The sequence below is a fragment of the Zootoca vivipara genome, chromosome 1 (assembly GCF_965207765.1).
Source record: "Zootoca vivipara chromosome 1, rZooViv2.hap1.1, whole genome shotgun sequence".
Taxonomy (NCBI): domain Eukaryota; kingdom Metazoa; phylum Chordata; class Lepidosauria; order Squamata; family Lacertidae; genus Zootoca; species Zootoca vivipara.
This window is the reverse complement of record NC_142582.1, coordinates 59619779-59632311: the sequence shown is the minus strand read 5'-3', so window position 1 is coordinate 59632311 and position 12533 is coordinate 59619779. Positions and strand designations below refer to the sequence as shown.

At 42.1% G+C, this 12533-nt stretch overlaps 1 protein-coding gene across 6 annotated transcripts in view; it reads right to left on the bottom strand.

Moving 5' to 3' along the window:
* TSPAN4 (tetraspanin 4) overlaps positions 1-12533 on the bottom strand; it is a 517256-nt gene that overhangs the window by 52483 nt on the left and 452240 nt on the right. For all 6 annotated transcript variants that reach the window (XM_035121894.3, XM_088666040.1, XM_035121932.3 and 3 more), the window contains one exon: positions 3212-3286. In XM_035121894.3, the coding sequence (XP_034977785.1) occupies positions 3212-3286 (75 nt within the window). The remainder of the gene's footprint in view (positions 1-3211; positions 3287-12533) is intronic.

Genomic DNA, 12533 nt, shown 5'->3' with positions numbered 1-12533 from the left:
CAGTGTCATAAGCACAATGCAATATAAGATAACCATAAGCCTCATAATGCAATGCCTGAACAGAGTACATACTTATACATAGCAATTTGCAACTATTTCCCTCTTTTAATTATGTTGCCTTTGTTATGAGTGGCCTATCACTGATGTAGTCTACATATATATTGCTCTGAACATTTTATTTCCCCAAACAATCTCACTGAAATATCATCTCACCCAGGTCCTTCTAGTGGTTTTCATTGTCTTTTCAGAGATTAGGGCAGAGGGGTGTTTGTGAAGTGGGACAGTTCTATGCTTTATTCCCAGTAAACACCCTTCCCTCCAAACACACACAGGCTTTGAATCACATAATGACACCATAACTTTCTTCATTATTTCCCCCCTATTTAGCATACCAAGTGTGGTGTTACCTCTCTCTCTCTCTTGGAATACTGCTGCATGCTGTAGAGATCCCTTCATTAATCTGTTTTCTATTATGCACAAGCCTCCCTCTTAAGAGGCAACAGCTAATTCATGAGTTATTACAGCATGTGAGTAATTTAAAATTACCACTGACAATATAAATCATCTGGCATGGTAACTCTGAGCATGCATCTCTCTGGCAATTGGCTTCTTTTAGAACGCAGACACAATTCTGGGTCTTTCAGAGGAGTCTCTGTGGTACTGTGACTAACCTACTGGGCTTGGATGTTGAAAACCCGGGGTAAATCACTGCATTTCAGCCAAACATACATCACAGGTTAGTTACAAAATTAGAATCAGCGGAGGGGGGGTCTGTTAGGGCAAACAGGGCACTGCCCCACCAACCTCAATCTCAATTCCTATCTGCCTTCTTACTACCAGCCCTGGAGCAGCCCTGCTTGCCTGCTTCCTCTTCCTTAGTCTCAGTTTTGCCCATGTGGAACTCAGTAGGGAAGAGGACATGGACAAAACTAGAATTACCTGGCTCTGCCTACCATTTGCTCTGCTGTTGGTCTCTCTGCCTTCTGCTCTACCAGGCCCAATGAGACCCTGCCAATACTGGTTGGAATGCCACAGTGAGCCACTCAATGGATATATATATATATATATATATAGAAAGAGAGAGAGAGAGAGAGAGAGAGAGAGAGAGAGCGCCAGGAAATTTAAGCATTTTTATCTCACATGGGACAAGCAAGGAGGTTGGGGTGGGGGACAGATTGTGTCTTTTTGTTGCCCCATATTTTCACTCACACCAGGTGATTAGGGAACAAGGAAGCCAGCAACCGGGGTGGGGAAGTTATCTAGTCTCCATGGCTGGACAAGGAGGGGGAGGTGGGAAGGGGAGAAAGAGGGAACTGATAATTTAACTTAAAACAAGAAGAAAAGATCAGGAAAATCACTGGGATTAAGGTTATGATCACACAGCAGTTTAAAGTGGATTTGATGCACCCCATGTGTGCACATTTTTCACATCATCTACATGACGTCAATCTCATCCTAGTGGCAGCCTGCAGCTTTCTCCCCAGTTAATTTGGGTTTTCTCAATCCATTGATAATCCAGTAAAATGGGGGCAGTGGAATCCAGTATATCTCTTGCTACCCACATATTGGCACACTGAAACACATTGTGTGGACTTAAAAGAAATATGTGTGTGGTGACATTTTGCTGGGTGCCATCTATCACCCCCACGTCTGTTTCCTCATTGCCTGAGCACAACCTAGCCATTTACTTTTCATCAGCCCAAGAGAAAGCATGCAGCATGTCTATTTCCACAGGTTGTTGCTGAAGGCACATGTTTTATGTTTTTTTTAGAAAAGCTGCTTTGCACAGAACTGCTGTTGCATCAACAGGAGGTAGGAAAGGAATAGGGGAAATGAAAAAGAAGAACACCTACAATATCTCAAATTCCCTCTTCTCAAAATCCCACTTCCCATCCCACCTTGACTATATCCACTTGTCTGTAAAATACATGGTTTTATGCAGCTTTCTGTGTTTGTGGTGTTCCTAGAGCAGGCATCCCCAAACTTCTGCCCTCCAGATGTTTTGGACTACAATTCCCATCTTCCCCAACCACCGGTCCTGCTAGCTAGGGATCATGGGAGTTGTAGGCCAAAACATCTGGAGGGCCGCAGGTTGGGGATGCCTCTCCTGGAGTGTCTGTGGATTGGAGGTGCCCAAGCCTCTGCCTACCTGAATTTTGTTTGCCCTGGCGAGGAGCTCATTGATGGGTTGCTGCTTCTCTACTTGGTAGGGTGGGCAGGCACAACCCACAGATAGTATTTCTTTTTGAAACTGCTGCTTTGTGCAAAATTGAAAAACGTGTATTTGAAAAAAAAGATAAAAATACAAAATTGCCTGCTTTGTTTGAAACATTTGGTAGAAGCTCATGGCTGTGGCACTCCGTGAACAAAACATCTTTTTTTTTTAAAAAAAAAGGTGTATGCACACTGCATGCATACCTACAAAGGGCCTCAGGCTTTGAGAACTTTCAGTGGGCAAAGAGCAGTAATTGAGGGGAAGGAGTAACAACACAGAATACATCCTACCAAGCACCACCTACTAGTGCGTACGAGAAATGCTGAGAAAGATTTAAACTAAAAGCACTAATGTGCAGATGAAACGTCACAAAGAGGCATATAGAAAAATCAGATTTGTACACATTAACGCCTTAGTATATACAAAGCCTAACAGCTACAGTTGCAGTTCTGAGTAAATACTGTTTCTAGTCGTCTAGGTAGAGCTAGTTTGAAGAGACATCTTGACAGCATCATCAAAGGAGCCTTCTCTGTTAACAGGTCCAACAAAACCAGGTAAAATTTGTCAACATTTACATATCAACAAAGCCCAATTTCTCATTTCCTGGTGAATGTCTACAACAATATCCAATTAGGGAACTTTCACAGCAACATAAATACCCTTACTAATGAACATCTTAATGTGATTACTATCTGCCTTTTAGTGCACGAGTTTTCATCAGCCTTCCCTGATTAGAATTCTCTGTATTTAAATCATAAATGTGTTGCTGATATGTCTGAATATGTCTGACCTTGAACTGAGAGGGAGAGGGAGGGGACCAGTGTCCTAGAAGAGCACTTTTGTATTCTGAGTGCACTATTTCTGATATGAGGTGGTCTCTTAAGAAAACATGGTATGCGTGCCAAGGCAAAGGCTTCATGGCTTATTTATATGAGGAAAGGGGGCAAACAAATTTGCTGAAGGGGAAAGAAAAGAAGAAGAAATATTTTGACATACCTTGTCGGTGTAGACGAAGAACAGAATCACGACAGTGAGCTCCAGCACAAATATAATTAACAGCATGATAAAAAACTGTCAAGAGAAGAATGGGTGGGAGAGAAACAAAAGCCCAGAGACATCAATATTTGTTTCATCTTCACAGCATATGCATTCATGCATAGAAGGAATCAGACCTAGTTTTCACTGAGGAGGTAAATCTTTGCCTGAATGGTACCATTTCTGACATGACGGATTGTTTCACCACGTAAGAAAATTGCCTGCGCATAGAAAACTCTTCACACTACACACCCAATTTTCTATGTGTGGAAAAGAACTCAGTCATGTGAGTCCCACCTGCAGGCAGATGCAGCAAAGTCCAGACCACCTCAGTGAGAACTAGGCCAAAGTCACGAAAGTACAGACAATATTATTAGCCTTGTGGCAGAGGTTCATAAGGAAAGAGGTCAAAGAATTGATCAGGAGAACCAAGGCTCTAACCACATCAGCGACCTGCAAGCACTGCGGCTATGGGTAATGCTTCAGCAAGAGCAGACATTCATTCTGTTTTCACAGACTTTTACCTAGCAGATATTCCATTAGCTAACTTTGCTGTAACACTTGGCCATCTTGTTTTGGAGAAAGGGTGGCTCTCCTCCATGTACACATCCGTGTAATATATTCTCAGTCTCTCTTGTGTGTGTGTGTATGTGTGGGCTCTCGGGAAGACAGAGTTTTCTTAAACATTCAAAAGTAGCGGAATATTCAATCCTGAGGCACATTATTAAATCTCTCAGGTGCACTAAAAACATAAGTGAGGTATTTTTAAAAAATGCTTTTAATATTGGTAGTTGCTGAAATAAAAATGTAGCGATAATGTATCTGAGGGCTATCAAACCTCTCAAAGCTGAAAATTTGAGGGCGAGGAATAACATGGGAGAAGACTAACTTAAACCTTTCCTCGCTAGGCATTTTCCTACGAAATACCACCTTCCTTGCTGCTTTTTTCCTCATGGGAAATGACAAGTGGATGTAGAAGGGAAGCAACTGGGAGATACCGTATTTTTCCATGTATAAGATGCCCCCATGTATGAGATGCCCCCTATTTTGGGGATTCCATATTAAGAAAACACCCTCAGCACTACCCCTGTATAAGACAAACCCCAATTTTAAACCTTTTTGTTTGTTTGTTAAAAAAACAACAAAAAACCTAGTCTTATACACTGAAAAATACGGTAATTTTGAGCAGGATAATAGACAGAGGGGAAAAGGTTACCTAGTCCCCCCCCCTTCCAATCAGATCTACAGTGTCCCAAGACTGCTTCTGGTTTTAAAAAGCGAGAGGGAATTATGGGAAAGACTGGCCCTAAAATACTCAGAAGCCATAAGGCAAGTAAGAAGAACAATTGACAATAGTTTCCAAAATCAGGCTTACAAGTATATTACATGATTTGGCATGTGGGGGGGGGGAAGTAATATCTGGGTTTTGCAAGTCAATATCTGTGCTGCTAAGTTTCAGTTGACTTAAAATTTAAATCTTAACCAGTCAGTGTCATTCTATGGATTTCTTTTGTTACACTGCATTTTATTATCCCGGCTTTCCTACCAAGGAGCTTAGGGGCAATATAAATGGTCCCCCCGCCCCCGCCCACATTCCACCATTTCATGCTCAAAACAACCCTATGAGGTAGGCTATGCTGAGAGAGAGTGACTGTGCCAAAGTCACTGAGGGACTGAATGGGGATTTGAATCCAGAGCTCTTCACCATACTGGGTCTTACTATTTTCTGCATAATGTCTGCCATATATAAATGGTACCTGACATCTGCAATTGCTAAATTTGTACTGAAAAGGTGATGGGTAGGGAAACTGAACATGCTGCAAAAGAATGTGGGGGGAAGGGCAGGAATGGGGACATAAGCATAGCTGCCAAGTTTTCCCTTTTCTCGCGAGGAAGCCTATTCAGCATAAGGGAAAATCCCTTAAAAAAAGGGATAACTTGGCAGCTATGGACATAAGCATTTGCTATTTCAAAGCGCCAGGCTCTCCCTAAGCTGCTGCTCTAGCAGCATGTGGTACAAAGCGAGAAGGATTATTCTGTGTGCGTGTGCTGCATTCTGCAACAAGGGAAGTTACAAGGAAAGGTGACACAGTCTGATTCTTAATTTATCAGTACACATTTTTAAGAATATAAAGCAAATTAGTATTTGGGTCTTGCTGGCTCCTGCTGTTCCTATGCACAGCCCCCACCCCCAAGTGCTGCAGGGAATCCTCTCTTGTTCCCACTCTATTCCTCTTTCCTTTTGCAGAAAATAAACCCTTTGCTGCCTCTCTGGTTTTTTGTTTGTTCCCTAGGGAGCTGCTTTTGCTAAGCAAGCCAATTCCACTTCCATAAAAATAATCCTTGATGATCAACTTCAACGCAGCATTAGATAACTAAGCAGCAGTTAAAATGGCATTACTCTCATTCCCCCCTGCTATTCTGATAAAAAAAAAAAACAGCAGCAAATGCATATGCAACTACCGTTTCTCCGAAAATAAGACATACCCATAAAATAAGCCATAGCAGGATTTCTAAGCATTTGTGCAATATATTAGGCACAGTTCTGAAGGGCACCAAGGAAGAGGCTAGGCTGGACATGTAATAATAATAAAAAAGACATACCCTGAAAATAAGCCACCATGTGGTTTTTTTTAGGAAAAATAAATATAAGACGGTGTCTTATTTTCGGAGAAACACGGTATAGGCTCTTCTGCATGGCTTGCGAAAAAGAGGCTTTTCAAAAGCGACAAATGGAACTTGTGTTGCATCCAGCTTTCACCGAATTCAGGGGTAACTGCAGTAGATGTGTATCAAGATCTTACATGCATATTGTTCCTTTCAACATTCTGTGATGTGGGGGAAAATGGCACAGCTGGTCCCCCCCCCGGGTTCACGTAATTTGACACAGTCATGACAGGATGATGTGGAGAGCAAAATCACATATGATATGCGGTCGTGCGCACACTAAGCAATTGTAGTTTTTTCTCTCTCAGTTATGTCCTCAAATTGCTGCTCTTAATCTAGATTGATTCTGCTGTCCACAAAGGGTGGTGTGGTTTGCAGATATGTGTTTGAACTCCTTTCCCTTGATTAGGTTATTCATGCATTTTCCTCCCTGCACAAGTCCCATGTGGGTCAAGTGACGATTGCAAACTTGGTATATCCCCACTCCCAATGTAACTGGGCAGGTGTGCATATGCACACATACACACACCTTTTAAGACTGCCTACACCTCTCTCTCTCTTTTCCCAAATAGGCATACATAAAAACATTCAATCTAGATTGTGTGTGGGCTACCATTGATTCTAGAATAAAATGTCACGTGTATGCAACCTAAATCAGAGTGTAGGGAGCAAGGAGCACATATTTCAATGAGGCACAGCTGCAGGCCAACTTCCCATTTTATGTTCTTTAATATTTGTATTGTTTTTAACACTCAATTGGGAGCCGCCCTGAGTGGCTGGGGAAACTCAGCCAGATGGGCAGGATATGAATAATAAATTATTATTATAAATTATTATTATTTGTATGGCAACTTCCATAGCAGGCACTGCTGACCCTTTATCCCAATTTTAATATGCTGTAGAAAGTACAACACCACCTTCCCTCGAGAAGCTGCATTTGTACAGTACTAAGTAGCTAAACCCCAAACCTCTAGTAAATCCAGCCACTTCTACCCCTGTTCATTTCCCTAAAACCCACCCTTAGAAACAGCCTCGTCTTTTGTTATGCTCTAACATGGAAATATATGCAGGTTTTAAGGCTAACTGGAATGGGCCAAAGTGCAATGAAGACTAGATGGGCTCAGGGCATGGACCACTAAAAATTCTTACGGTTTGCTTTCAAGTAAGCTTCCCAATTCAAATGATAAATAAGGAGGAGAATAAAAATGCACTTTGCTGTGGTTCAGTGGGACTGCATGCTGCTGATATAAGAAAGATTTATGCTTTGAGACAACACAATCCCAATGCAAACCATCCACACAGAAGCTCATAAAGAAGATTAATCTTACATTGCAGTGAGACATATTTCACCACAGAAGTTTTCCATGGCTAAGATGGTATCTAGAGAAGTTTGCTGAGGGAGTACCTATAGCCTAAGAATCACTATGCTGTTTTTGTTTGGTTTTTTAAAGCCTTTATGTGCTACCATTCTGTACGAGCAAGGGAAGGAAAATGAAGTAGTTTATTCTGCAACTTACTACTACGTTTACAACAGGGTTTCCTCGAATCACATTGCAACCATCGAGTCCTGCAAGCCTCTTTCCTTCCCACAAGCACTTAATTTTGGCTAGGCCTAGTTTTCATATCATCTTAAGTAGCAACTAATCATGGTTTCCCATGGGGTTGGGGTATTGTTTAGGGGTTTTTGGTTGTTGTGGATGTTATTTTTTTCTATTTTATTTTTAAATCTTATGATTTATGTGGAAATTGATTGGTTGTGTGTACTTTTTGATGTATTTTATTTATTGTTTATGACTTCTTTTTTATGTTTCTAAGTATGTTGTAAGCTGCCTTGAGCATTGCTATGGAAGGGCAGCATACAAATAGAATGATGATGTCCAAACCAGTACCGTAGTTGTGGTTCACTGAAACCTTGGTTTACTGAACCATGGTTTCACCAGGGTTTATTGAAACAAGCTAGGATCATTTACCACAGGTTGGAGTTGATTCATTTCAAAGAATAAAAAATTCTTAGCATGTGCAATAGTTTGTCTGAGTTTAGAAGTAATGAGGGGGGAAAACAAAGCTGAAAGAGAAGTGAAAGGTGGAGAGAGAAGGAGGAGTGCATGAGCCTGGAGCTTATGTATGTAATTCTATGGTCTTAGTGTTATGTGTGAATGCAGTCAACAACTAACATTATTAGTCACTTTTATTTCAGTGATTGCATTACTTTAACACTAAATTGAAAGCAAACAAAATCTTAGCAATTTTGGACTAGATTGAAAGAGGAGGAGACGCAGAGCACATTAATCATATGACTCACACTCCTGGTTGACCAATTGCCACTGCCAACATAGTAGACAAGTATTGTGAATTACAGAAAATAACCTCTGTCATAGGGCTTTGTTTGACAGTGTCACAACTTAGTGATATCTATCGGAGGGGGGGATGGGAGGGAGAGCACTGTGAAAGCTATTACTGCAGGGGACTGTTGCTTGTCTGCTGCTAATTCTGTGTGCCAAGTGCTTGGCATATGTTTGCCTCCAATGTTTGCTTCTCAGATCAAACCCTTATTTCCAGACTAACTCATTTTTAGATCCCCGTCTTGCCATATTTCCTTCCTTCCTCCATAAGGATGTTGTTTGTGTTTTCATTGCAATTTTCTATTTTATTTTAATCTTTGTCCTCTCTCAGTCTGCTTGTCTATATTTACTAACCATTTCCCTTCCCTAGCGGACAGTGTTTCTGAAGGCTATTGCTGGGAGGATATTGCTGGGGTTCTCCTAATAGCCTGCTCACATGACAGACTGTTCCATGCAAACAAACAAAACTGGATGATAGGGAAAATGGTTCCAACTTAAGAGTGGGATTCAACTAAGGTTTACTCAGAGTAGACCCACAGACATTAATGAACATTACTAAGTTAGGCCCATTAATTTCAGTGGGTCTATCCTGAATAAAACTTAGTTTCATACAGTGGTGCCTCGACTTACGAATTTAATCCGTTCCGAAAGCACCTTCGTAGGTCGAAAAATTCGTGAGTTGAAAAGCGCCATTGGAAACGCGATTTCCCATAGGAATGCATTGGAAACGGAAAAATTCGTAAGTTGAAGCAACCCCATCTAAAAATTCGCAAGTTGAAAAAACCCTATCTAAAACTGCCGCGGTTTCCGTTCGGATGTCGAGAAATTCGTAATTGTGCAGCCATTTGCCCCACTCGTAAGTTGAAAAATTTGGTTGTCGAGTCGTACGTAAGTCAAGGTACCACTGTACCACCCTTATTATGCAATCCTAGGAAGCCTTCTTCCTTGTGTATTAAGTTTCTATGTGGAGAGATTATTGTTAGTATATTTAACACCATTATTGTATGAAGGGTCAGTCATGTCAGTTCCCACCTGCAGGCTGAAGTGCTCAAGCCAAGACAGTTTCACCACATCATCTGCAATGTGCAAGATCTAGATCAGTAACTAGCCAGATGTTGTTGGACTCCTGCTTCCATCATCACTGACCATATTGGCTATTCTGGAGCCCAACAAACTTCTGAGGGCCACAGACGCTACACTCTGCTCCAGATTATTGGTACTCACTGAGAATTACACATGCCCTTGGCAGGTGTGCAAATATCTCTTATTGTTGGACTTGGTGCATTATGGCTGGTGGTCTAATACCGGGGGGGGGGCACATAATTGATGTGAGGGCTGGGTACAAGTTCAGGATGTGTAGCATACTAGACAATATGTGATAGCTTAAGGTCTATAGCACTTGCTACTACATAGTTTCCAGAAGCAAAACAGAGTTTCTAAAACGCAAAAGACTCATAAATCACAGTTTGTAGTTTTTAGTGGGTGAGTCCACCACATTCTCACTTGGGCTTCCAACATGAATCATCTTATATTATTAGTTTAGCAATCTAGAGGGGGGAAGCGGTCCCTAGAAATGTATGTCAGACAGCAGATTTAATTGGCATTTTATGGCATTTTCTGTATTTTATGACTTTTGGAAGGAAACAGACTCCAAATCAATAAAATGTCATAAAATACCAAAACCACACATCTCTGTCATATTCAACGCATGCACTCAATGCAGCTTTAGCTACTTAGCCACAGGCACAGAAGAGCAGAATGTTAATTCAAAGAAAGAGAGCACTAACTTTAGTATCCCCTTCATTACTAACCTTCTCCCGGACAAAGGATCTACAGATTGCCATCATAAGCCCTGACCTCGTTGGGCATACAAGTGTCGCACCATCTGCTTCTGAACGCAACCAGCTGCTGGGGCTAGATAAGTAGCACTCAGAGTACATTTCTGTACCATCTCAAACATTTAGGGCTGGGATTCTCCAATGTGGCTAAAGGAGATCAAGAGATACTGACCCTTGGATTCAACAGCCAGCTATATGCTTCTTTAGAAACCACGGGTCTTGGATGCCAATACTGCAAAAATGAGGATTTCAGAGTGGTGTGGAATATCTGCTCTAAACAGACAGCACCACTGAACTTTAAAAATGTAGGCATCTTTACTGCATAAAGAAGCAAAGAACCCTTTAAGAAGATTTAGTGGGCCAGATGCTAAGCAAGAGGAAGCTGGCTTATTTCCTAGACTTTAATGAGGGCTCTAAGAAGTCGCAGCAGCTGAGGAGCCTCCTGTATAAGGAAACTTTATAGCTGTTTCACTGAAATGCCAAAGCAGATACATATATAGATCTTGAACCTGCAACCTCCCTGGGTTATATAACTCACACTGCAGTTAATGGAAGAGCCAGGTTTGAATCATAGTTATAAGAATGCAATGCCTCGCAGCAAGCAAAGTATGTGAAATAAAAAGGATGGGGGAAAGGTATGGCATTCTACTAAATAACCATGCCAGCACAATGTCCCCTGCATGACCCCTCAAATTCAGGGGGCACACAGGGGGAGGAGAAGGGGAGATTTCCATTGTACAAGGAAAATCCTTGCACTGAAGGAACTTAATGCTATGTTGAATATATCTCTGTGTGAAACACTGGTGTAAAGTAAGAATGAGGCTTTCTTAGGAAATGTAGGCAGCTGATCAGAGGGAAATGCATTAGTCAAAAGTTAACAATGCCCCCTTCCTGGCAATGCAATATAGGCAGCTACAGGGCTGGCCCAAGACATTTTGCTGCCTGAGGTGAAGGACAATATAGTGCCTCCCTCCCTACAGAAGCCAACTGGACTGGCAGTTAACTCTTACACAAGAAACAGGATAGCATCCTGCACCATACCTGGGGCAATGGATAAGGTTAGGGGTCTCAGGGCAGACGGTGTGGCAATGGCTGGGGGGGGGAGAGCTCAGGGCTGACACTGCCAGTCAGTGCAGACAATACTGAGCTAGATAGACCAATGTTCTGATTCAACACAAGGCAGATTCCTGTGTTCTTTGTAATACGGAGCAGGGGTGTGTGTGCTCAGATCCTGCTTGTTGGCTTGCTTCCCATGAGCATCTTGTTGGCCACTATGAGAACAGGATGCTGGACTAGATGGGCCCCTAGTCTGATTCAGCAGGGCTTATTTTTATGAGAACCTCTCTTGAAAGCAGATGTCCCCCTCAAAAAGAGTCAAGAAGGGATTGGTGACTAGCCCACTGAAAATTGCCATTAACATCATTCACTAAATTTTCCTGAGGATTTCTTTTTGCACACCCAGTTCTCCCTCTGTCCGCAGACTGCACACGGCATTGCCAACAACTGACTTGCTCTGTCCCAAAGAGGATCCTGTGCCTTGTTAGAAGACCCAACAATTTGAACTGTTCTTCAAATCCTAGTTAAAGGTCTGGTGTCCCCATATGTTATTCAGGTCAGCTAAAAATAGATTGAGGAAAGTTTAACAGGGAAAAAGGGGTTTGTGTCTAAGGGTTATATCTAGGGTTATATATCTTAATTTACATCTCATTGGGCCTTCAGCAATGGTTCTGCCTACTAATTAAAACAAATGAGAGGAGCATGGTGTGGGGAGACCCTCTGGCTTTATCTAGGCTCTGAAAAATGAACTTCAAATAACTCCCTTTGTAAAAGAATAAAGCAGAATGGAAGGGAGCTTGGAAAGAACTCAGCTAGTGAGAGGGGCAATTAGTAACTTTCAATCAACAGGGAATGAAGAGGTCCATCTACAATTATCCCTAGAAAGAGGTCGGCTTTTTCTTCAGTTTTCTCAGTGATAGAGCACCTGCTTTACACGCAAAAGGTCCAAGGTTTAGTTCCCAGCATGTAAATCTGGGAAAGATGAAACCCCGGAGAGCTGCTGTCTGTCACTGTAGACAATACTGAGTTGCTGGACCAATGTTCTTTCTCAGTACAAGGCAGCTTCCAATGTTCAGTCTGGTCGGGGAGAAACAACAGCTGTAGGATCATCACCTTCATTCTCCTGGGTATGATGGTTTCCTCATGGAGGTCGTAGGAGCCAAAGATGCGATTTCCCCCACCTGCATTCTAAAATGCTACACAATCCAGAAAGGACTTTGGTTTCTTCGTCTGCTTGAGTTTGGAAGGACCATAGCTCAGTGGCAGAGCGCATGGTTTGCATGCCAAGGGTCCCATGTTCACTCCTCTGTATCACCAGGTAAGTCTGCAAAAGACCCATGTCTGGAAACTTGGAAAGCTGCAGTCAGGCAGTGTAGATTA